We start from the raw sequence: 27207 nt of genomic DNA on the forward strand, positions 1-27207 counted from the left end.
TTAAGGATGACGACAAACTGACTAGAGTCTCAAAGCAACACAGCCAAAGGCAAGTGTCGAGCAAGGCGTGTCTGTGCAGAAACCTTGGATCCGCCCTCCAAGAATCACTCCGGAGCCCCTCTTTCCAGCGTGGATCGTGGCGGCATTGCTGGAAGACCCTGAGTGTTCGTGTGAGGATAGCCAGGCCGTAGGAAGAAAATGAAACCCCGCAGTGCAGCGGGGCTGCCTGTGGCTGGACTTGCCTCTCACTCATTTGAACCGCAAGCACGCAAGCCGACTCTGATTGGGAGCGCGGAGGCCTGTGGGTCAGCCCCGTTAGGCTGGCCGCCCTGCTCTCCCTCTGGGCCCTCAAGACCTCCTGATATCGTCCTCTTTAAATGGAGCGGTGAGGCTGTGCGGCTGTGCTGAATCAGGGTAGTGGCAGGACCGCACTGGGACTCAGTCTGATTGCAGAGCCTGGCCTTGGCCAGTCGCCACAACAGGGACAGAGGCCCGGGAGCTGGAGAAGCTGCATTCCCGGTGCTCGGGATGGCACCAGGCTTTGGGGCTCAGTCTGGGTAAGAACGCCACCCCAGCACCTGGGGAGTTCATCAGAGCTGAGCTAACTCTGCAGGGTGGACAGCTGCTCTCCCAGCCATCCTGCCAACTCGATACTGGTCAAACGTGAGGATGGCGCGCACCTGAAGCGCCGCCGTGGTGTGGGACCAGGAGGAGCTCCCCCGTCCTGTTGTCCACGATGATGGCTCAGTCCTCACGCGTCCACTCCTCCGTCTCTTCCCCGACGGCTCCCACGTGTTCCCAGCTCACATGCCACCTTCTCCATGATACTGTCCTGGGCCTTGGCGCTCAAGGTTATTTCTCATGTTTCTAACCGTAGCCTGGTATCTTCTCAAAATCCCTTAGAATATTAGCCATTTTCTGCCTTGTACTGAGTTGTGCGTGTCTCAAACTGTCTGCGTGACTATGAGCCGCGCAGGGGGGAACCGTATTGGACCCACACGCATTGGAAAAAGCCGCTGTCCACACGCAGGGGCTCGGTCCACCAGGGAGAGGGGCTGTGCTCTCACCTCCGCACCTGCCCGCGCCGCAACCCTGTCACGCCTGCCAGCCCCTCCGCACCCCTCACCTCCGCCTTGCTCACTCCCGCGCCCCATCACTCAGGGCGGCTTCCTCTAGCGGGGCCTCCTCAACGTCCAGTCCTTTTCCTCTCCCTCCAGCCCCTCCGCGAGGCTCTCCGCTGGCACCCTCCCTTCCTACTCTGCCGGTTTTACTTGGCACACTTGCTGTATTCGTTCCTTCCCTGCTATCTAAGTTCCGCCCTCATCTCTCATATTCTCCTTTGGTCTGCCCTCCATCCCATCAGTCACATGCCGGCCCTGCCCCTGCACCCTGCAGATCAGGTCTGATGCCAGGTCCATGAGCCGGCCACACCACAGGCCTCTCCGAGGGCATCTCCTGCCATCCCCCGCCTCATCTCTGCACAGGCTAGCTCTCAGCCTAAGGTGGATTTATCCTCTGGCCAGGGAACTCCCACTGGTCCCTAGAAACCCAGCATAGGCACCTTCTTAGTCATCGGACGCAGCAGGGCAGGTTTGATCATGTTCTACCATCCCCCTCTCTTTAAAGTTTCTCTGCTCTCGCCTCCACCACTGCACTTCCACACTTGTTCGGGGTCTGGCTCCCCTCCTGGGCGGGGTGGTCTTTCTCCTCTGGACCCCGAGCCCAGCACAGGGCCCGAAACACGACGGGGCGCGGGTTCCCAGCACCAGCTGCTCACCAAGGCACAGAGGCCTCCACTCCACCCCAGGCCACCTCAGAGGACGGGGTTGGCGAGGCTCCGGGAGGGCGGGAGCGGTGGGGAGCCTCCTGCAGGGCCAGGGCAACCGGCAGGCTGCCTTGCTGCCACGGCCCTGCTCTGCAAGAGAAGCCCCGGCAGTGAGAAGCCCGCACAATGAAGAGCAGTCCCGCAACTAGAGAAAGCCCGTGCACAGCAATGAAGATCCAATGCAGCCCCCCCCAAATAAAAAAAAATTTAAAAAAAAGCTATTTAAGGGAATAAAAGCGTCACTTTTGAGTCTGAAAGAATCAGCTCTGTTAACTGTCAACAGTTACTTAAGAGTCTGATATATATGAAAAAATACAATTACTTTAGCATGTGGGTGCTAATTTGACTAATTCTCTCAGGTACTTTACTCAGGTTTTGGTGGGGGGGTTGGCAGGGGGCATATTCTTTGAATTTTTCTAACAATAATATGGCCCTACCCTTTTAAATCTGCAGTCCTTTCATGCTTTTAAACTGTTCCTAAACAAAATTAACTAAGGGTTTGAGGTGGTTTATTACTGGAAATGGTCCTTGGGAACAAAGCTTTCTTTTTGTTTCCTCCCCAATTTAAGGGCACCTGGCTTTCTTTTAAGCCTCTTGGTAATTGTTACTGATTTATTTATTTTTTGGTTGGTAATTGTTACTCCTGAAGGGCTCCTGTTAGCAGCGGTCAGGAGTGGGATCAGATTCTGCCTCTGATTTCCTTCCAACCCATGGGTTCTTGATGCTACCTGAGAAATTCCCCATTCCTGGAGGAAGTGAGAGAAACAAATGCCTCAAGGGATCAAGCAGTGGTAAGGGCTGAGCAGAGAGGTTTACCGGTTTGCCGCACCACATTTATGGAGAGCAGCCTCCATTCAGGGGTCGGGAGTAACAGTGAAACTGCATTTAAAAAAACCAACAAAACCCGTTTCCCACAGGGAGCCATTTAACGAGATCCGGCTGCGCTCTGGTAGGTTCGGCAGCGGCCAGGATGCTGACCGCATTCACTCGCACAGGCTGCAGGGTGGTTTCCGAGACTGTGGGCAGCAAACCTGTACACCTCACCTCTCATCCGCGGAGTGAGGCAGGGAGCCACCAAATGCCAGGCTGCAGGGGGAGGTAGTGGCTATGCCAGGGGCTTTGATGGCCCACTTCCTGTGGCCTCATGGGAACTTCCTGGGTGATGCTGGCCCAGTCTCTGGCCTTCTGTGTGGCCTGTCAGTTTCTCTTTGTGAACAGATGTGGTTGGTTATTCTTATCCTTTCCTGCCTGACCCTGAGGGTGGGGAGGGACAGCTCCTTCATCTTCTAAGCTGTGTGCCCTTGGGCAGGTAACTTAACCTCTCTGTGTCTCTGCCTTCATCACTAAACTGGGGATAACTGTAGTACTTAATAGGGTTGTTAGGAGGAAGATATGCGCTAGTACTGGAAGCTGCTCACCAACTTCACCTCCTCGATAAATGTTAATTACTGTTATTTAATCTCTTCAGGAGTCAGATCCTGGATATGCAAAATGAGTCATTAAATGCTTTGACGGCCCCTTCCCCCTCCCTGGTTTCAAATTCTAGAGGGCCACTACTGGTCTCCTACCCTCTCAGGCCTGAGACGCACAGGCACACAGCGCGCCCTGGGGCTCCCTGCCAGCCCGCACAGGCAGGGGCTTCACAAGGTGCAGTGCTGAATGCAGCCTCAGCTCCACGATCAGCACCAAGGGCAGGGGGACCTACAGGCCCCGGGAAGACACACCTGCCATGCCCTCCGTCTCCAGGAGTCCCGGAAAAGGGAGATGAGAGGCCTGGATGATGGGGGAGGTGGGCGGGCAGGGCCCGGCAAGCAGGAGAGCAGCCAGCCTGTCCTTCTGGGCCATTGCACTCTACGCTGTTGAGGTCTCACAGCAAAACACAGTGCTTTCCCTCAGTGCAGACCCCCAACAGCAGTGGTAGGCATCATGGTTAAGAGTCTAGGACTTGGGGGCCCAGCAACAGTCCCTACCACATGGGGCAGCATAAATTAATAAATGCTCAAGCGCTCACACGGTACTGGGCTGAGACGGTGTGTGTGTGTTACACGCACGTTAGGCAGTATCATTTAACTGCTTTATTCCATTCAGAAGTCAGTCAGACTTCCAAACAGGGCCCCCCAAAAGGGTTTATAATCTGGTTTAAAGGATACAGATCCACATTGTGAATACATTGTTACAGAAATCCTTTTTAAATCTAATCCTCTTTACTATAGTTTTAAAAAGAAAATCATTCCTACCAAGGCCTTTGAGTGTCAGACGAGACCAGGAGAAGTGTCCGCATTGCAAAGACCTAAGAACAGTTCACTGAAGCAACACTGTGAACCCACAGGGGGCTTGGCCTAGAAGGCAGTCTGCCCCCTTGGCTCGGGAGCCCACCGCCCAGGCCCACTCTGGGCCCTTCTAGTTGTGCTTTATCTGTGCCAAACACCTTCACACTTGTGGCTCTGTGACCCTCACCGTGACCCCCACCTGTGCCCCTGTGAACCTCCCCAGGGTCTGTACCCCAGCTTTCACCTGTGTGGCACTCAAATTCTATCAACAATTCTCCTGTTCTCAATGTGTAAGCCAAGCTTGGCCACAGACCACAAGCCCTGCCAGCCAGCCACCTGGTGCTTCCAAGGGCCCACCTCCGGGGACAGGGGCTAGGGACACTTTTCATGTGATCTGAATAACAGAAGTCACATTCATGTCTTTAAAAATTAGTCCAAGAAATACATCACTAAGTGCAGTGGTTTCACTGGAGGCAAGTAAAATGAATGTGGGCTTAGAAAGGAGGTATTTTCTCTGGGTAACATCAGAAAACAATTTGGTTCCACTCAGCCTGACCACAAAACATCTGCTTATATTAACTCAAAGGCATTAATATCCCTGCATCACGAGTGATGAATGGAAACGTATTGTGCGAATCACACAATGCTCCGCAGCCATTCTGGAACGAGTAACAACAGCTCCTATGGGTGAAATAATGAATTAAACTGCTATTATAGGGCTTAATTCATTATTTTACCCTGAGGAACAGTGATTATGACTTATGACCACAATTTGCTGTAACACTTTCCAATTTAAAACCAATAGTATGGCATTTCTTTCTCTTCATTTTCAGGGTTGAGCCTTTTAAATAAGGTTCGGGTCAGTCAGACTGTAAGATATGGTACTTAGCTATGAGCCCCAATTAAGGAAGAAGTGAACTGAACATTAAACAGCTTGTCATAAAAGTGCTGAACAGTACAGCCTTTTGCCCCATCCTCTTGCAATTACGCAATAAAAATTAGGGAGGTCCTGCTGGTTCTGATCGCTTAGGTCACAGATATCATGACGCCGAAATAGCTAGCATTATTGGGAATGATCCCTGGCGTGTTTCTGGACAATGCTTCATTCATTTGGACAAAGCATGTGGAGAAAGCACGGTGCACCAACCATCATTATGGAAAGACGGGCCTTATGACATGAACATGTGTTTCTCATACGCATCAGCTACATACATCACACTCGGAATGTGTGCAGGGAACCCAGGACCACACAGGTCCAGCAACGATCTCTCACTGTTTGTGAGGGAACATTCTCTGAGCAGCTGCTATGTGCCCTGCACTTTCCTGGGCACTCATACATACATGACTGTATTGCTGACAATCCTGTCAATTTACCAAGCTGAAGTTCAGTGAGGCTTATTTTCTTGCCCCCAAATTACACAGGCAGTAAGTGACATAAAGAGGATTAAAAACCAACTCTGTCGAGTCCCAAAGCCCTTGACTGGGGCCATCTCTCACCGGGGCCAAGCATCAGCTAATCACAGATATCCTTGCTGCCAGCCTTCCACTGGTCCAACCCCTGTGCATTTGCAGCTTCTAAGCACGCGTCTGTGTAGGTTAACAAGCCGCTGCTGCTCACCACTGCCTGTGGGGAAAGGCAAGTCCTCTGGCAAACGGCTGACTGCCATTCTTCTAGCTACTTCCTTTATGAAGCGGTGCAGTGTATTTTTTAAAAAGCCCTAAATGGAAGCTAAGTTCTGCCTAAATACAAATGTATTCTTTCTTAATGAAGGGACAGTACTACACATGTCTTCATCTCTAGCAAAGATAGGTGGTCACGTTACATGATACGGGGAACGTGACATCATTTTCAATATAGAGTTATTTTGTATAAACTGAAGAAAAACTATGAGCTTTTAAGAAACTCTGGCCATCATTTGGCTACCAGCGAGCATAATTAACTTGTCCTTTAGCCTGTTGGCTTCTCCGCCGGGGCCTGCCCTCTGGCACTGCATCCCCGGGTGATGTGCTGTGCCTTTCTCTCCCCTGTATGCACTGTTTCAAACACCAGCCCTCGGGTGTATCCCACAGTCACGTCTCCAGCCCAAAACCCAAGCCTACCAGACACCTCCCGCGGACTCACACCTGTCGGTGACCAGGTCATTTCCTGACTGCCGGCATCCTGCTTCCCCAGGTCACAAAGCTCCAGGCTCTTTCTCCTGCCTCGCTCTCTCACACGCCCTGCTGCCCCCCAGTGGATCACCAGGTCCAGTCCGCTTCCCGCAGCATCTATCTCATCTCTGCTCTCACTTCCACTCCCTGGCCGTCGTCTTCAGCCTCTCTCTACTTGACTGGGCAGCCACGGCTGCTGCCTGGAGTCGTGCCGCAGTCTACACTGCGAGGCCTCCGGGTCACGTGCCTGCTGGTCTGGGGGGCACTGAGCACGTACTCCAAGTCAGAGGTGTGGAAGGAAGGCAGGGGCCTGGCAGGCCACTTTAAGGTGTCTGAGTTACTTCCTTAGCTCAGAATTATTTTTATCTATCAAGGGCACAGATAGCTCTGCTTCTTGTTCCAAAGAAAGTCCCACAGGCTCTGAGGGAGCACCCCCATAGCAAGTCCCAGGAAAAGTCATGGCTAATGGTGTCATCACTGCAATCAGTGTCACGCTTCTAAGGTGATGATCTTAAAGGGGAAACTGCTCGTCTGGGTGAATGAATGTGTGTGAAACAGTCCTGAGGATAAAATCTGTATGAAGACTCCATGGAGCGGCAGCTGCCACCCTGCGTGGCCCTTTGATCCTGCCGTGCGGGCAGCACACACACCACAGCCCCTCCCCACACACGTGAGCACTGCCCAGGCCCCCCCGACCCTGTGCAGGCCACGCTGTCCTGCCTCTGTGCACACCTGCCGCTCTGAAGGGGAAAGGCCGAGGGAACTCAGTTATGAGTGCCTTCTGTACGCCTGGCACCCTCTTGGGTTGGCTCACTCAGTCATTAGCCCACCGTGAGGGGCCACCGGTGTTTCAATCCCGCGATCAGGCGTGGGGAAGAAACAGGAAGCCTCGAGAGCAAGAGGACTCCGAGCCAGCTTTCTGCTCTCGGCAGCCAGCGCTCAGGAGAGCAGACCTGGCCCCCTGGCTGGGGCCGGTGAGGCCTCTGTCAGGCCGCCCAGGTCAGTCTGCCAGCGCTCCTGTGCAGGCTACACTCACCTAGACCACCAGATCCCAGCGGGCACTCACATGAGCTGTGATGCAGGAAAAAGGCTCAGGGTTTGGAGCCAGGGCTCGGGGCATGGAGCACGGCTCGGCTGCTCGGCTCTGTGACCTTGCACGGGCTTTGGAAGTTTTGTGCCCCATTTTCGTCAACTATACAAGAGAGATAATTCCTACTTCACTAGACTGTTAGGAGATTAAACAAAACAAGGCCTGCCACATAGAAGGTGTTCATAAATATAAATAATAACAATAATAACTTAGAATATTCTAGTAGTTCTTACTGATGATCCTGCTTTACCATTTAAAACAACCTAGAGTTTTTATATTATATTCATCAAAGTCACTCATCCATTCAACAAACAGTTCCCACCCTGCTCTAGGCTCTGGGAACACAGCAGTGAAAGCAGACAGATTTCCACCCTCGGGGCACCTGTATTCTAGTGGAGGGATGAGGGCAGGATGTGGGCACACAGACATAGTGGCTGGGGCCACTTCAGGCCGGGTGGTCGGGGAAGGACTCTCTGAGGACATAACATCTGAGCCTGTAAGACAGGAAGACAAGAGTGAAGAGCGTGGTGACACGGATGCCTCTGTGTGAGGTCTGGGAGGAGATGGGGGCCTCCCTCACTCGACAGCCATGGCTCGAAGCTCTACCTCTCATCTTCTTCAGGAGACATCAGGAGACTGCTGACTGCAGATAGGCTCAACCACTTACTAACGAGGGGCCCGTGGACAAGAGAGCCGACTGCTTTTTGCCAAAGTTACAAGGAGACAGTAATGCCCCAACACCTCTTAGTGTGATTACTGAGAGTATCACGGATAAGACAAGTACTAAAAAGTTCTGTCCACCGTAAACAGCTGCAAATTAAGGTGTCATTTGCCAGGCACAGCCACTGGAGGGGGACTATGTGGGAACCGGCTTCTCAGCTCTTTGGGCAAGGCCAGCATCCCACCGGGGCAGCTCTAGGACACATCTGTTCCCAACCCCAGGTACACGTACTCCATGTGGCTCTGTCACACCGATGTCCAGATAGCTGTGCACAGACCCGGCTGTAAACGAACAGGCAGGGGCTCTGGCCAAATCTGTCCCTTTTCTTTTGAAACTCACCCAGAGATAATAAACTACAATTGGCAACTAGGGGACAGGTAAATAAAAGGAGGTGATATTCGCAGTTAAGGTGTTACTCTTTTCATTCTTCAGCCATTACTTATGCTTTCTTCACATTACCATGCACCAGTAATTCAAACAATTAAAAATCACCATGGGCTTCCCTGGTGGCTCAGTGGTTGAGAATCCGCCTGCCAATGCAGGGGACACGGGTTCGAGCCCTGGTCTGGGAAGATCCCACACGCCGCGGAGCAACTAAGCCTGTGCACCACAATTACTGAGCCTGCGCGTCTGGAGCCTGTGCTCCGCAACAAGAGAGGCTGCGATAGTGAGAGGCCCGCGCACCGCGATGAAGAGTGGCCCCTGCTTGCCGCAACTAGAGAAAGCCCTCGCACAGAAACGAAGACCCAACACGGCCAAAAATTAAAAATAAACAAATAAATAAATAAAATTAAAAAAAAAAAAGCACCATAGCAGCGATTATAAAAGACCCATTTAGAATAGAAGACTATTTTACTGCTGCTGAAAAGACATCTAATATTAATAAAATTATTCCAAGGCAATTTCTTCTTTAATGCTACTGCAAATTTAAAACATATGAAAAGCATACTAAGAGTTTGGAAATCAAGTGGAAAATTGATCTAAAATATTTATTTATAATTTTTAAAACTCAGTATAAAAATTAGGGCAAGGGTATTTAGGATGACCTCCTACTCAATGAAATATTCTTACTAAAACTAGTTAAAAATACATGATTAGACAGAGAATAGCATTACCATTTGTATTTCTTCTGGGGATAATTCATCTTCACCTTTCCCATCTCCCCAGGTTCCCAACTCAGGTTGTGCTTCGGCCGGAATCTTTTCTGTTAAAAAAAAAAAAAAAATTGAAAGTAGGCAGAAGGCAAAATATTCACTTTAGAATAGGTTGTCTTAGGATGCAGGCATATTTAAAAACATGAGATGGAAGGAAATCATAGAGCTTTGTCCACATTCAATTATCTGTTGGTTAATATTCAAGCACTGCAGCATGACTCTTTACAATGTAAAGATCTGTGTGTGTGTGTGTGTGTGTGTGTGTGTGTGTGTGTGTGTGTGTGTGTGTGTGTGTGTGTATGGATAAAGGGGACCCATGCACAGTTTCAGTATTGCCCTGATCTCAGCAATGGTCGCAAACCAAATGGACATTCTTCAGGACCAGTTTTCAAGTGGACTTGACTTCAAAACACATACTCGTACACTTATACCCCTCCCTCTTAAAGACTGCAAAATGTATGGGTAATTTCATTTAAAAAAAAAAAAAAAATATATATATATATATAAAAGAGAGGAAATAACATACCACGCCAATCCCATTCCCCTCCCAGAAGTGACCACTGTCAGTGCTTTGATGGAGTCTCGCAGGCTCTATCCAGCACACTCACACACACACAGATATGCAATTCCCTGCCTCCTCTGCCCCCACCGCAGCCTAGAGATAATTTATAGTTCTGTGTGTGTGGTAGGTAGTGTGCTTTTCACAAAGATATCAGTGGTAACACAATGTTCTAAAACTTGCTTTTTATAACTTAACAATGCATCTGGGTGATTATCCAATGTCACTCCACATAGATGTACCTTGTTCTTTTAATTGCCGCATAACATTCCACCATAAGGAATTTTCTGTGTAACTGTAACTCCACTGATAAACCTTTGGTTACTTTGGGTTTTCTGCTAGTACAACGGTACGTGTGCCAGTCCATGCTTTGGTGCATTTTGATGTACTCCAGGACGGGAACCTGGGCATGGACTGCTGACTGGCGGTAATTTTACTTTTAATCTAGAGAACATTTTGACCGGGATCACATAAACATGGGCCAGATCTTTGACAGAGCAGACCAACAGCGCAGCTCCCAGAAGGGGCTGCCCCACCCGGGACCCTGATAGAGAGGCCTATGCGGCTCATCCAGGGGTGGGCTGGGAGCAAGGTGGGGGGGGGAGGGGGGAGGCGGAGCATCACCCCTGGGTGGAGGCTGTAATGGGGTCTTTTTTTTCTATAGGTGACTTTGTGTCGGGTGTCTCAGCAGTGCCTCTGGGCTTGTCAGTGGGTTGCCAAGTACTTAAAGGCAAATACTGCTTCTTTTTCTTTTCTTCCCCAGTCTCAGTAAATTTCCCATAGCTGCTCTCAGCCCCATGAAATGGGCAAAAGTCCAGAGTTTTTGTTTTGAGACTGATAAGGGAAAAGAACATAATGATAGCACCAATTTAGAGAAAGATTAGGCAGACCTATGTACAAGGTATGGTTATTATTCTGGATATGTCATCACAAAAAAACTCCACGTCACCTGCGACCTTGTGTAAGTTTTTAAAAATTGGCTGTTTTTGCCAGAACTGTCATCATATTTATAAAAGACACATGTATAACTTAGATATAATATAGTACCTATAAATATAATATATAATTTTTATATAAAAGATATTTATAAAAGGTTGAAAACATCTTTAGAAGCTGAGGAGGTATTTTTCTGAGACGACATTCTTCAGGTGGAACATCTTTACTTTTCACTCGTCCCACCCCCACCCCTAGAGCCCTCTATCTCCTACTTGATCTCATTATTGTGTCCATCTCAAGCTTTTACCTTTATGTGTTTTAAGGATAAGAACATCAAATTTAGAAACACAGAAACATCATTCACATCAGAACGCAGCATGAATCAGCTCTGAGCTAGAATGGAAAGTTTGTTAGGAGCCTTTGCAGCCACCTGGAGCCACCCTGACCTGCAGCTGTAAGAATCAGCCTGAAGCACGGCACACCCCACGCGAGTGCTCTGCCCAGACCTCCATGCACCCCGATGCCAAGACACTCAAGTCCAGACTCCTTGGTCCAGTACTCGAGGCCCTCCGTATGGTCTGGCCCCATCCACCTTTCCCACCTTAAGGCCCACTCTTCCTCCCCTTTCTGTGAGTTTTGCTGACCCAGAAGTGGTTTCTTTACTGACTACATTCCATACCTCTCCCACGCTTTTCGGCCTCTGAGTATTTACTCATGCTGTTTCCTCTGCCTAGAACATTCTAAGCTTCCCCTTTATCAGGTTCAGACTCATTTCTCCGGACCACCTCCTCCTGAAGTTCCCTGGCCCTCTGAGTGGACTACGTCCTTCCCACCTGTGCCCTCTCTTTTGGCACTACTCACTTTCTCAGGGGCTGGAATCTGATCCTGTCAACTGAGGGCAGGACCTGTGACTGACTGGAGAAGAAGGGCAAGAAGTATTCACAAATAACCGTACCCATCTTAGCGGAAACCAATGTCAGGAAACAAATTATAAATGGGTCCACAAAGATCTCATCCTGGCTGAGTAAGAATATGGAAGGAAAAAACCTAAACCTCAGATATGCACAGAAGGCCAGCTGTGACCACAGAGGTGCTTTATTGTGCTGCCTAAATGAAAAAGTAACAAGACTAGTGCCTTTTTTAAGAAACAGGAGTATGACAAGCAAGAAACCACCCTCTGCCTAGAACTGCACCGCCTAGTCCTACACTAAAGTATTTTTTCTAAGTTACATCTCATGTTTCAAAAGCAAAATGAAAAACCTGAAAAGATAAGCAAAAAGACACCACATAGACCAGATTTTAAAAATCCTTCTGCTAACTGTAGATAACCTTAGCAAAATGTCCACGGACAGGAAGAAGCTGTCTTCCAACGGCACAGAGAAAAGGGCAGATACGCGACCCCTAAGAGGAACCAGCTGGGTGTGGGGGACGAGATTTACCTGCCAGCATCGAGGTGGGGACGGAGATGAAATGTCAAAGGCCCTGGAAAACTGGCAGCACCACGGAGGTCTGCGCAGGCTTCCCCCTCCCCACACATTCCCCTTAGGTGACGCATCCGGGCCCGCGGCTCTGAACTGCCTATGTCCTATGACTCCCAACGACCTCCAGCCCTGAGTTCTTCCCTGAGCTCTAGGCTCGCTCCAACAACGGACTCACTATTTCCACCTGGAAATCCAATAGGCATCTCAGACCTCACGCGTGTAGCCAGAATATGATTCTGCTCCCTCCCACTCCTCCCGGCCTCGCTGCCGAACCTCATCATCCTCGCACCTTCCTCCTCTTGGTCGGTCCAGCCCAAACCTAGAAGTTGCCCTTGGTGGCTCTCTGTCTCTCACCTCTCGCGTCCTACCTACTGGCTAACCTTCAGTTCCCAAGTGTGAGCGGAGTTTGAGCCCTTGTCTCCACGGCCATCTCCGTCTCCACCACCACTTCCCTCAGGTGACACCTCGTCCCGCTGGCGTGTGGCCTCCTGCAATAGATTCCCAAGTCCGCTTGGTTCCTCTTTTTCTCACTCCACTCCAGCTCCACACGGTAGTCAGGGAGGTTTTAAATGTGAGCCAGGCCTTGTCACGCTCAGCTTCACAACCTCCAGGGCTCCTCACTACACAGACTCAGAGCTGAACCTTTGCCACGGCCTGTAGGGCCCTGTGTGATCAGGCCTCTGCCTCCATCTCTCACCCCTTCTTGCACCATTCTCACTGGTGCCTCCCTCTGTGAGTGTGAGTGTGTGCGTGTACATGTGTGTGCACGCATGTGGAAATATGCCAGCTCATTGCTCCCTCCTTGATCTTTTCACTGGCTGGTCCCTCTGCCTGGAGAACTTTTACCTGCAGGAAGGTTCTGATTTCTCCACATCCTGCAAACGCGCTTGTTATCATCTGCCCTTTTCATTCTAGCCATCCTGGTAGGTGTGAAGTGGAATCTCACTGTGCTTTTGATTTGCATTTCCCTGATTACTAATGATGTTGTGCATCTTTTTGTGTGCTTTTTGGCCATTTGTATTCCTTCCTCGGAGAGATTTCTATTCAGACCCTTTGCCCATTTTAAAATTGGGTTATCATTTTCTTATTGACTTGTAAAAGTTCTTTCCATGTTCTAGATATAGACCGCTTATCAGATATATGATTTTCAAATATTTTCTCCCATTCTGTGGGCTTTTTTCACTTTCTTTTTTTTTTAATCTTTAAAGCACAAAAGTTTTTAATTTTGGTGAAGGCCAGTTTATCTAATTTTTCCTTTTGTTGCCTGTGTTTTGGTGTCATATCCTTGTTAATCTTTTTTCAAATCTGAGGTCAGGAAGATTTAGCCGTATGCTTTCTTATAAGAGTTTTAGGGTTTTAGCTCTGTGTAGGCCTTTGGTCTATTTGAGTTACTCTTTTATAAATGGTGTGACTTAAGAGTCAAACTTTGTTCTTTTGCATGTGGATATCCAATTTTCCCAGCACCATTTGTTGAAGAGACCGTTCTTGCCCCCTTGAATGATCTTGGTCCCCTTGTTGGAACTCAGGTGACCAGAGCCACACGGTTTTAATTCTGGATTCTCAATTCTGTCCCATTGATCCATATGTCCACCCTTGTGCCAGTACCACACTGTCTTGATTACTGTTGCTTTGTAGTAAGTTTCGAAATTGGGAAGTGTGAGTCCTCCTACTTTGTTCTTTTCCAAGACTGTTTTGGTTATCCTGAGTTCTCTGCACTTCCTCATGTATTTTAGAATCAACTTGTCAATTTTCACAAAGGAATCAGCTGGGATTCTGAAGAGGAGGGCATTGTAACTGTAGATCATTTTGGGGTGTACTGCCATCTTTTTTTAAAAAATTTATTTATTTTTGGCTGTGTTGGGTCTTCGTTTCTGTGCGAGGGCCTTCTCTAGTTGCGGCGAGCGGGGGCCACTCTTCATCGCGGTGCGCGGGCCTCTCACTATGGCGGCCTCTCTTGTTGTGGAGCACAGGCTCCAGACGCGCAGGCTCAGTAGTTGTGGCTCACGGGCCTAGCTGCTCCGCGGCATGTGGGATTTTCCCAGACCAGGGCTTGAACCTGTGTCCCCTGCACTGGCAGGCAGATTCTCAACCACTGCACCACCAGGGAAGCCCCTGTACTGCCATCTTAACAACACTAATTCTTCTGATTCATGACCTTGGGATATTTTTCAATTTATTTGGATCATTTTTAATTTCTTTCAATAATGATCTGTAGCCTTCAAAGTATGTTTTACATTTTTGTTGAATTTATTCTTTTTGATGCTATCATAAAGGAATTGTTGCTTTTTAAATTCCATTTTTGGATTGTTCATTGAAAATATACAGAAATGAAATCTCTGTATAATGGTTTTGTATCCTGCAACCTTGCTGAACTCATTTACTACTTTTCTTTTATTGGTGGATTCCTTAAAATTTTCTGTACACAATACCAGGCGGTTTGTGAATAGAAAAAACTTCCTTCCTAATCTAGACTTTCATTTCCTTTGCCTTCCTAATTGCCTTTGCTATCTTGGCCAGCCTACTAATTGACTTCCAGTACTCATTTGAAAAAGAATCCTGCCCAATCCTTAGTGTCAAGCAATGGATCTCTTCATAGCTGCTCTATGAACTAACGTAAAATGTGCTCTTTGTGGAGCCCTACTGCACATGCCAGACACTGCCTGGCCCTTTATACTAGCTCCTGAAGTGCTCACAACAAACGACAGCCACATGATACTATAGGAAAGTGGAGGCTCAGAGTTCAAATAACTTGTCCAAGGTCACGGTGCAGGACAGAGGCCAGACTGTGAAACCAAGGTTCACGACCCTTCCATGACATCAGACTGCAACCACTGTGCTTTCCCTTCCCTCACACTCGGAGGAAGGGATGGCCCATCTCCATGAACAGCAAATAGATAAAGGTGGGGTACAGCAATGGTAATAGCTTTCTTTTGGGAAAAACAAACAAAATGAAGTAGAAAAAGCCTGTTATATAGGCAGGAATTTGTACATAAAGTGTGCACATTTTTAACAAGCACTAATTCAGATTTTATTACCCTTTGGGACTCCACATAACCAAGGAAGAGATGACTCAGAAATGAGCATCACCAAATGACCATGGAGGAAAGAGCTGCCTGGTGGAGCTGTGGGGACAGTGAAGTGGAGCCAGAGGTGGCAGCAGGGGCCAGGATGCAGGGGAAAAAGCAAGAGAGGACCAAGATGGGGCGGGAGGAGTCCTGAGATGCATTTACAAAATGGGGGAAATGGTTCTCGGAAGTGCCACTAAATGCTGCAGCTGGGACCTTGACGGCCTCCAGAGAGACACCCTTCACACCATTCTGCTCCTACACGCTGAGCAGAAGCTAAACTGGAGGGTTCTCTCAACATTCTGGTGGGCTGGCTTAGTCAGGAGATAACTTCGTGATTATAAAGCATCCCAATACTGACTTTAAGATAAAAATATAAACCGTGAGGAACAGCATTCTTTCACTGACCATTTGTTTTCTACCACCGAGAGGCATTAGGTTCCTTTTGCTTCAGGAAATATTTCCACAGCAACTAAAAGCAATCAGTGCTCCAAATAGAGTCTTCATTCATTCATTTTTTTCAACAAAGATTTAATGAGCACCTCCTATGTGCCAGGTATTGTTCTGGGTGCTAGTGTTACAGCACTGAACAAAGCACATACAGAAATTCCTGTCCTTGTGGAACTTATGTTTCAGTAGTGGAGACAGAGCATAAAGGATATAAATGAGTCAAACATATAGAAGGGCAGCGACAAGTGCCAGGGAGAAAGACAAAACAGGGAAGACCAGATCGGGAGGCTTAGTGCCTCATCCTCTTTCTACTGACCCTCATTCCTCAGGGATCCCAGCCTGTCTCATGGCATTGACGTGATCTAAAGACCTGTCCCCTGACCTCTAGACTCATAAACCCAACTTCCTGCTCAGCCTCTGTGCCAGGCATCCCTAAATTAACATACTCCACGCTGAGCTGACCTGCAGTCCCCGGCCTGCCCCTCCTCAGCCTCCCACATCTCAGTGAAGGGCAGCCACCTTCTACCCACTGCCCACAACCACTGCAGCCTTCCTTGCCCCATCTCCTCCTCATGCCCCACATCCAGGGAGCACATTCTGTGGCTCAACTTTCAAAATATATCCAGAATCCTACCCCTTCTCCCCCACGTCCCTGCTCCCATGCTTGGTGTGGTGCACCACCACCTTGTTTCCAGGAGACTTTAGCAGCCTCCTAACTGTCCCTATTTTGCTTCTTGATCCCCTAAACAATCTATTTCAACAGAGCAGCCAGAGGGACCCTGCTCAAATGTAGTCCTCTGTGTGACAGTCCTCTGTGCAAGCATCCTGGTGGCCTCCCCCCTCACTCAGGGTAAACAGCTCTCCCGTGGCCCGGAAGGCCCCATGACCTTGGTGCCCTGCTACTTGCTCGCTTCCTGTCCCTCTGCTCTTCCCTTACTCTGCAGCCTCCCGGCTGCTCATCAGCACACCAGGCACTTCTGCTTCCTTTGCCTGCGACCCTCTTCCCACAGAGAGCCACATGGCTCACTCCTCACTGCCCTTGGGTCTCTACTGAAACCTCAAGGACTCCGACCTCTCCAGTGGGCCAAATCTCTATTACCAGGACCCTCTCTATTATAGCGCAGACTGACTGTGTACCCAGTTGTGTAATATTCAATTACCATCTGTTCCCCTCTGGACTGCAAGCACACGTGCCTATTTTCTACTCGCTCCTGTATCCCCAACACCTAGCGCAGTGCCTGGCATAACAATTCTCAGTGTGAGCGAGGGACCCAGCAAGGGCAGACTCTCTTCACATGAGATTTACCCTCACCTGGGCCCCAAGACTCTGGACTGGCTTCTCCCCACTCTCAGCAGCCCTGACAATAGTTCCTGAGTGAATGAATGGATGGATAAAGGGTCGAGCGGCTATATCTGGCAGGAGTAAATTTAGATATGATACCCCTATGTATTGTTTACGAAAAGCAGGGCCCCATCACTTTGTGACTGATGCTGGGGTTTTCCCTCATTAGGGACAAGTGGAGATGGGGATGGGAGGGTGTGTGCGAGGCCTCTGGCCTATGGGACAAGGCAGCCTCCAGAGAGGATGGGCTCAGGCTCGACAAAGAGTGACCCACACCTGGAATCCCAGTGCCGCCCTTATTTGTTATTTGACTTTTAATAGGTTATATAATTTCTTCAAAGCTCTGTTTCCTCACACATAAAATGATGACAATAACACCTCAGAAGACTCAATGAGACTTGATTTGTTGACACCCCCAGTGGGTGCCCAGCACAATGAAGGGGGGGGTCACTGAACGCCAGTCTCCTTGCCCTTCCCATAGAAGCTGTTTTCAGCCACAGAAAGGCCTCTGGCATCTTTCAGGCTCACAAAGCCCCAGATGCATTCTGAATTCCCTCACTTGTAATATGCAGGGAATAAATTAGATGCAAGGGCAGCACAGATCCACATGTAAATGCCAGGTCCACCATTTATGAACTTTTAACTTGGACAAGTTTCCTAGCCACTCAGAGCCTTTAAGAAGGCTCATCTTAAAAAAAAAAAAGGTCATAAAATCCATCCCAGAGGGCTGCTACAAGGATGGTGGTGATGTCTGTGAAGATTCAGGACAGTGCCTAGCACCTGGGAGGCATGCAGTAAATGACAGCCATTGTGAGAGTACAGAAGAGGAGGCGAGGAAGACTCTCGGGCCTCAGCATCCTGGGATTCACACAAAGCAAAAGCTCATGTGCCTCTGAGGTAGAGCAAACTAAGAATGCATCCCCTACACAGGGTGGCCACCCTGGCCAGACACATGGATTGAAGATGTCCCTGACGGCATTATATATATATTCCCCTATGTTTCCAGACTTTATAGAGACACTGTATTTATCCAGCATCCACCATGTGTTAGGAGCCCGGCTAGCAAACATGAAGACAGGAAGTGTATAAACCCAGACTTGCATTTTGTCCTAGTGGCTCAATTGGCTGATAAGGGCGGCTGACACCACAGGCTCCGCCCCAAGGCAGGATGGTCAGGTCCAGGCAAGGTCAGGTGCTGACAGTGCGCTGCGTGGGTGGAGGGGAGGCAGCGCCCCACCGTTCCCGAGACTGACAGGCAAAGATCCCCATGATTCTTCCAGGTTCTAAGTCTCCAGTCCCCACCCCACTGGTGCACAGCAACTCAGGCCCTTTCTCTGGACCTTGGTGGCTGCCAGGTGACTGGGGGATCCTCCCACCCCACCCCTGCGGCGGCATTAAGATCCAACTGTGACCAAAAAAGACTGACACTTCCATGTTTCCTTTGCTTTATGCAAATACTAACACCACAAGATGTCTGGGGCTGTGTTCCTTCTTTTTCTGCTTTGTATTTTGGCCAACGTGTCACAAGGAAGAGGCGCAAGGCAAGATTTTGATTTTAATTCATACCTGGAAATTCTTCAGTGACAGGTCTTTCTTCAGAGTCTTTTGAAGGATTCTGTGAAACTTTCTCAGAAGACATGGATTCTCTTGTCTTTGTATTTGGTTCTGGTTCCAGCTTAGATCTAAAGATAAAAAATTAGCAGTCATATCATTTACTTACACAACAGGATTCTGCCTGAAAGCAGAGAGGAGTCACACGTGGCCCTCACGCTTGCTCTGTGCCCTCTGGGGGAGAGCAGAGCCGCTGCCCTGGGCCCAGCGGCCATCCCCACACAGCTCTAGTGGGGCACTTACTACATGGCAGACTGCACACCCCCAGCCGTAGCACGCAGCAGGACGAGTGCCGTCAGGACGCGCCGAAAGAAAGGACACCGGAACAGCCCGACCTCCTGAACCCACACTCTACACGTGGGCAGCAAAGGCCGACTGCTCTAAGTTCAACAAACCCAAGAAGCTGGTTGTCTTACACCAATGCAAAAGTGTTGCTGACTACACACACGCACGTTATATAACAAATATGATATATAAGTAATATCTGAAAAGAACTGAACCGTAAAAGCCCAAGTCTTTAAATATCCACTGGGGGGCAAGGCCCTGACTCAGGTCCCTAAGCCTCAGCACTCAGCACTGGCCTTGGGCTCCTCCCACAGTGTATTCTCTTCCACCCTCAGGGCCAGGTGCAACCTCACGCGCTCACAGAGGCCTCCTCTGACTCTCCTACCTAGAAGAGGCCTCCTCCTGTTACTAACCTGTGCCCCAGTGCCTGTCTGTCTTCCCCCCAGCAGTCACTGCAGTCTGGAATCACCCTGCTCGTTCATTTCTTTATTGTCTGTCTCACTCCACTGGAGTGCACGCTCTGAGAGCAGGGTACCTGACTTTGTAAGTCGTGGTTGCTGTGTGGCCCTAGGTTCTAGATGAGGGTGTGCCATTTAGTGTTTAATAAATATAGGTTGAATGAACGGATACTTTATAATTGTCAATAAATGGCTAATACGAGGAAAAACAACCCGGTTATGAAACAACGGGCCTTGTATTGGAATTCATACAGCACTATGAAAATTCTAGGCAGATTGCTAAAACGATCTAAGATAATTTCCACGTTACTAGGCAGAAAGACTAAAAATAAAAAGAACAATGTAAATGCATATAAGGATGATATAATCAATGCCAGCTAACATTTACTGAGGGTTTATCAGGTATTGGGCACTTTTCTAAGCACTATGTATGCATAAATTTATTTAATGTCATATATCCCTATAAAGTAGTTACTAGTATTAATGGCCTTTTTACAGAGGAGGAAACTGAGGTATAGGGAAGTTAGGAAACTTGCCCAGGTCACATAGTTAGTAAATGGCTGGGGTGGGATGTGACCTTAGGGAACCCAAAACACAACAGACTAGTGTTCTAAGAAAGGCTGTTTCGGAAATGCTCCTCTACAACATTAACAAAAGAAATTTCAAAAGTAATTATAATATCAGTCATGTTAAGTGTTCCAGTTACTATGGCTGAGTAACAGACCACTCTAAAATTTAGTGCCTTGAAACAATATTAATCATTTACCACCTATCGATGTTTCTGGGGTCAGGAATTTGGGAGCAGCTTGGCTGGGCGGTTCTGACTCATGAGGGTACCGTTATAGGGCAATGGGGCCCCACCATCTGAAGGCTTGACTGGGGCTGGAGGGTTCACTTCCAAGGAAGCTCATTCACACAGCTGTGTGTTGGTGCTGGGAGGAGCCCCATCTCTTCCTCATGGGGCCATGCTAATGTGTTACCTGGCATGGCAGCTGGCTTCCCCCAAAGAAAGCAGTCTCAGAGACTATGGTAAAAGCTTGAATGCCTTTTATAACAGCCTCAGCCTCAGTTTATAACAAACTGTCATTTCTGTCATATTCCTCTGCCCAGGCAGTTGCAATGGTCCACTCAGGTTCAAGGAGAGGGAATACAGACCTCATATCTCCCGCTCAATGAAGCAGTAACAAAATCACATTTTAATAAGACCATGTGGAATGGGATATGTTTGGGTGCAGCCATCTTTGAAAAATACATCTGCTATTCTAAGTATCACAGATATGCACAAAGATATCGTTTCAAGGATATTCAGCACTGCTTATAATAACAAAAAAATGACTTAGATGTTCATCAAAAAGTACCTGGTTTAGAGTTGGAAGATACAACAAAAGAGAAGACTCCATTTTCAATAGCCAAAACAAAAAAGATTAAAAAACTAACAATAACAACAAAAATTGCAGCGTAAACTTAGCAAGAAAAGCCCAAAACTCACAGATGTTCTTGAAAGATAAAAAAAATATACTGTAACAAATGAAAAGATATATCATGTTCTTGGATTGAAAAAAGAAATATCACAAAGCTGTTTGTTCTCCCTAATTTAAAAATATAATGTGATCCCAATAAAAATATCACCAGGTTCCCCCACCCCGCCATCGTGAAGTCAGACAAGTCAATTATAAAATTCATTTGGAAACATGCAAGAATAGTCAGAAAAACTGTAAATAAATATTGAACTCTAGTTAATGATATACATGCTGAAGTATTTAAGGATAAGTGTACTGATGTTTGCAATTTATTTTGAAATGCATAAAAAATGCCAAATGGTGTTAACGCCTATGGAGGGAAATCTGGTAATATCTAGCAAAATTATATTTACTTTCTAACCCAGCAATATGACTTCTATGACTCTATCCCAAAGATACAGCAATAATATGAAAAGGTAGGTGCAAGGCTATTCATTGTAGCAATTTTGTAATTCAATTTTAATACAGCAAAATCCTGGAAACTAACCATATGTCCATCAACCTGAACTGGCTTAATAAACTCTGGAGTACTATGGAGCTGTAAGGAATGAAGAATACCTTTATATACTGCTATGGAGCAAATCAAGCAAGGTGAAGAGAAGTGCATATAGAAGGGAACTTCCATAATCTGATAAAAGACATCTACAAAAAATCTACAGCTAACATCATACCTTATGGTGAAAGGCTAAATGTTTTTCCCTAAGATGAGAAAAAAGGTAGGGATGTAGTATACCTGGGCAACAAGAGAGGAGAGAGAACAATTACAAATCATTTTATGAGGCCAGCATTACCCTGATATGGAAATCTAACAAAGATATGACAAGAAAGGAAAATTAGACAAATACCTTCATGAACATAAATGCAAACATTCTTAACAAAATATAAGCAAACTGAATTTAACAATGTATAAAAACAGCAATGCATCATGACCAAGTGGGGTTTATCCCAGGAATGCAGAGTTGGTTTAACATCTTAAAATCAATCAGTGTAATACACATTAACAGAAAAGAAGAAAAGCACATGATCATCTCATTAGATGCAGAAAAAGCATTTGAAAAATTCAAGATACCTTCACAATAAAATGTTTCAGCAAACTAGTACTAGAGAGTGTGCAGGAAAGGGTTGATGCAGCAGGTTTGGGTGTTGCAACTCTACACATTACAAAGAAACTGGCCCTGGACCAGTTCCTGGGAGATAACCACCAAGCTCTTAGAACATCCTGCCTGATAAAGACTGTTTTTGTACCCCTGGGGCCTTGGACCACACCAGACAGTTTACACTAACAATGTGATTAATGTTGGGGTCTTGGACCAAGCTGTTTGAGTTTGACCTCTGGAGGGACTAGAGACTGATTAACTAAAGTCAGCGGCTTGGGTGCTCCATGCATACATGACTGATCCTCAATGAAGTCCTGTGGGCTTCCCTGGTTGACAAATACTGTGTACATGTTGTCCCACATCACACATTCTCATTGCTGGGAGAATTAAGCACTGTCCGTACTATTCCATTGGGAGGACAACAAGAAGCTTGCATCTGGTGGCTCCTGGACTTTGCCTTACGTGCCTTTCACCTTTGCTGATCTTAATCTGTTTCTTTTCACTGTAATACTATACCATGAGTATAACAGATTTTCTGGGTTCTGTGAGTCCTTCTAGCAAATCATTAAACCTGAGGGCAGTCCTGGGAACCCCTGACAAAGAAGGGAATTTCCTAACCTGATGAAGAGCTACAGAATACCTATAGCTAACATCACACTTAATGTGAAGCAATAAATCCTTGCCCCGTAATTAGGAACAAGGCAAGGATGTCCATTCTAACCACTTCTATTCAACATGGTACTGGAGGCCCACATCCTAGGCAGTGCAATAAAGCAAGAAAAAGAAATAAAAGGCATAAAGATTATGTTATTTATATATGGCATTATTGTTTATGCAGAAAATTACACAGAATTTACAAAAAAGCTGCTAGAACTAATATGTGAATTAATTAAGTTTGCAGGACAGAAAGTATTTTGCAGATACAAAAATTAATTGTATTTTATATACACTAGCAATGAGAAATTGAAAAGGAAAATTAATAAAACAATACCACTTACAAGAGCTTCAAAAAATCTAGGAATAAATTTAACAAATGATGAGCAACACCTCTATGCTGAAAATGACAAAATATTGCTGAGAAAAAGAAATTTAAATATAAAGATAGAAATCAATGAAAAGATATACCATGCTTGTGGATAGATATTAAGATATCCATTCTCCCTAAATTTATATATAGGTTCGATATGATCCCTATAAAAATCCCAGCAGGTTTTCTGAAGAAGCTAACAAGCTGATTCTAAACTTTCTATGGAAATATACAAAGGATCTAGAATAGCAAAAACAATATTGAAAAAGCAGAAATTTGGGGGACTAACATCAGCTGACTTGAAGATTTACTACAACGCCACAGTAATCAAGATAGTGAGGTACCAGAATAAGAAAAATCTGATTAATAACACAGAATAAAGAGTCCAGAAACAGATATATATGTATGGTCAATTGATTTTTGACAAAGGTGCCAGTTCAATTCAATGAGGAAAAGAAAGTTGAAATATTGCTGGAATAAGTGGATATTTATATGGAATAAAATGAACCTCAACCTTATCTCACTATATCAAAAAATTAATCTGAGATAGATGATGGGCCTAAACATAAAACCTAGAATCACAAAGATCCTAGAAGAAAACATGAAAGAATAGCTTGGTAGACAATATAAAAACAGATAAATTGGACTTCCTCAAAATTAAGAGTTTCTGCTCATCAAAGGACACCTTTAAGAAAATGAATAGACAAGCCACAGAACAGGGAAACATATTTGTAGCACATATCCAGCAAGGAACTTGTATGCATGCTATACAAAAATAACTCCATTACAAGTCAACAATAAAAAGACAAACAATCCGGTAAAGAAATGGGTTCAAGACTTGAACAGACATCTCAAAGAAGAAAATATACGAATGGTCAATAAGCAGAGGAAAAGGTGCTCTAGACCAGTCTAGAGCAAGAGCTGAAAAAATTAGCTATTACTACCACTCTTACTACTGCTGCTACTATCACTGGGTAATAAGAAAAGGCAGAGGGGTTATATAGTCTTGTGAAATCCTAAAGAAATATACATTTTTTATTCTGACAAGATGCAGACCAATGGAGGAACAGAAGAAAACAGCTGACAAAATCCATTAATAATTCAAAAAATTCAGGGACTTCCCTGGTGGTCCAGTGGTTAAGACCCCGTGCTTCCACTGCAGGGGGCACGGGTCCGATCCCTGGTTTGGGAACTAAGATCCCACATGCTGCGTGGTGTGGCCAAAAATCTAAAAAAAAAAAAAAAAAAAAAAAGAAAAAAATCAAAAAATTCAGAGAAGGGAGAACACTGCTGTAATCAGTGCAAGGGACTCAGCAGCGTCTTCCAATTAGGGGCCAACTAGTGCTCATCTTCTGGGTTGGTGCTGTGGAGGGGGAAGGATTTGAGGAGCCTTGGTAGATCAGCAGGGGACAGGTCTCGGGGGGGCAGCCACAAGCTGCTTGAGTGTGCACAGCCTTGTCCTCAGCCATGTTCCTCAGTAGGACTGGCCTGATGTCCTCCTAGACTGTCTTGGCTGACAGGTTACTCCAGTAATTCCACACATCCATGGTGGTTGGAGACTGGGTCCTTAAACCATTGGCTGATTGACTGCCTGAGAAAGATAAATATGTTCAGAAATATGTTTGGAGACAAAAGTGGGCTTGGATCCTAGTCTGCAGCTTATCTGCAGAGTAGCCTCTAGTCTGCCACTTATCTGCAATGTGACAGGTTTTTTGTTTTGTTTTGTTGTTTTAAATCCTCTTTGTCTGAGTTTTCTTCATCTGCAAAATGAATTAAATAGCGCTTTTCTAAAAAAAGGTTCTTGTCAACATTGAATGAGATCACCCGTGACAACAGACCTAGCATAGAGGTTGGCGTGCAGTAGGTGCTGCCCTGGCTCACCTTGTAAGCACTGGGCCTCAGTTTCCATATCTGTAGAGCAGCTTCCAGTATCTTCTGTTCCAACCAATAAAACAAGGTTCATTCTGCCTTTTTCTGTTTCACATCTTAGATAATAAGAAACCTGGCTTCTGGTATCCTTCCAATATTAACACTCAAAGTCATTGCAAAGACTAAATAACACAGCAGACCAAAAAAAAAGTACTATGGAAAAGGTAAGTACTTTATAAATTCTTACTGCTACTAATTCAGAGAGTAGAAATAACTGGGGGCTTCTCAGGGGAAGTGTCATTTAGGCAAACTCTTGAAAGAGGAGTAAAGTTTTGCCAGGCACAGAAAAGCAGAAAGGATATTCTAGGCATAAAGAACCTAGGTGTGGAATTGCTGGGCCATTGGGTGGTCATTTAACTTTGGAGAACTATTTGGCTGGTTCTTTTTTTTTTTTTTTTTATAAATTGGTTGTTAATATACTTTTCTTTTCTTTTTCTTAAATTTCTTTTTATTTACTTATTTGGTTGCACTGGGTCTTAGTTGCGGCAGGCGGGCTCCTTAGTTGCGGCTCGCCAGCTCCTTAGTTGTGGCATGTGAAATCTTAGTTGTGGCATGCATGTGGGATCTAGTTCCCTGACTAGGGATCGAACCCGGGCCCCCTGCATTGGGAGCGTGAAGTCTTACCACTGCACCACCAGGGAAGTCCCTGGCTGGTTCTAATAAAGAGTTACTTTATTAGAAGTAACTAGCCATAAATCAGAGTTCCAATTATTAACCAGCCATAATGAGAGTTCCAGTTGCTGCATATCCTCCCTAACATTTATCACTTTTATTTTAGCCATTCTAACATGTGTGAAATGGGATCTTGTGGGGTTTTATTTTATTGTGAAATAATCACGTGCAGAGAAGTCTGTAGTACGAAGAATGCTTTTTCCTGAACCATTGGAGAGTAAGTTGCCAACCTGATGCCCCTTCACCTCTGAATATTTTAGTATTTCCTAAAAACAAGAGTATTCTTTGATACAGTCAGAATACAACCATCCATATCAGGAAATTCACATTGATACATTTCTCCCATCCTCTCCCTAGACCCCATTCTAATTTGACCAGATCTCAATAATATCCTTTGTAAGAAAAAAATTCAGTTCAGAGTCACACACTGACTGCATCTAGTTGTCATTTCTCTTTAGTCTCCTTTGGATTGAACAGATCTTAGCCTTTCCTTGAGTTTCAAATCCTTGATACACAATAACGTGCCAGTTATTCTGTAAGACATCCCTCAGTTTGAGTTTGTCTGACCTTTCCTTGCGGTTGGATTCAGGTTATGCATCTCTGGTGTAAAAACAATATGATATGATAGAAGTGATATTCTATTTCTATACTTCTCATTTCATCCTATCAGGCTGTACATGATTTCACTTTGATCACTTGATTAAGGTAGTGGCCGTAACCGTAAAGTTACTCTTTCCCTCTTTGTAATTAATAAGTCCTGGGAGAGGGACTGCTTAGATACTATGCAATTATCAATTTCAAACTTTCAATTTACTCATTTATTTATTCCTCTCTAGATGGGCTCATGATGCCCTACTTTATTCAATGGGTTATAATCTGCTACCATGTATTTTGACGCTCCAATTGTCTCTAATTTGGTCAGCGGAAGCCCCTTCAAACTGGCTTATGTCCTTTTTGCATGTCCCCATCACTCTCTGAGCCGTTCCTTGCTTTCTGGCCCAACAAAATGGTCCAGGCTCATTTTATACTTTCCCTGACCCAGCCCCAGAATCAGCCATTTCTCCAAGGAGCGCTGGTTCCTGGAAGCTGAAATTGCTATTAAAAGGCCAAGATCTGAGTGCTAAGTATTCTCATTGCTACTGGGATGTCGGTGCGTCCAGGCCCTCTCGGTGGACAGAACCAGAAAATATGTGTATGTGTTTGCAGATCTAGATACGCATACACATTTACAACCATATTTCATTTCTATATCTACCTATGTAAAATGAAAACCATGAGTTCACACCAGTACTTTTCATTCCAATTCCATTTCCCTTTCACTCCCCTGAGAGTGTGAAACCTGGCTCCCATTATCCGTATATACTTATTATTTGATCAGTCCCCCTTGTACACTACCAACTTGCCACCTCCACTGCCACTCCTCCCCCATGTGGACACGCCCCTGTCCTTGCTCACTGCCCATGTTGAGCCACCCCTCCTCAGCTTGCTCAGACTCTGACCTGCCCTGGGAAATGACAGCTCCCCGAAGCTGCAGACTCGCGCCTTACTGTGCCCCACTCCATGG

At 46.3% G+C, this 27207-nt stretch overlaps 1 protein-coding gene across 3 annotated transcripts in view; it reads right to left on the bottom strand.

Moving 5' to 3' along the window:
* The window catches only part of STX18 (syntaxin 18), a 120707-nt gene that overhangs the window by 5818 nt on the left and 87682 nt on the right, over nt 1-27207 (bottom strand). For all 3 annotated transcript variants that reach the window (XM_082389975.1, XM_082389976.1, XM_082389977.1), the window contains 2 exons: nt 18611-18726; nt 9173-9261 (listed from right to left, as the gene is read on the bottom strand). In XM_082389975.1, coding sequence (XP_082246101.1) covers nt 9173-9261; nt 18611-18726 — 205 coding nt within the window. The remainder of the gene's footprint in view (nt 1-9172; nt 9262-18610; nt 18727-27207) is intronic.

The sequence above is a fragment of the Balaenoptera borealis genome, assembly GCF_965194805.1.
Source record: "Balaenoptera borealis genome assembly, chromosome: 4".
Lineage (NCBI taxonomy): Eukaryota > Metazoa > Chordata > Mammalia > Artiodactyla > Balaenopteridae > Balaenoptera > Balaenoptera borealis.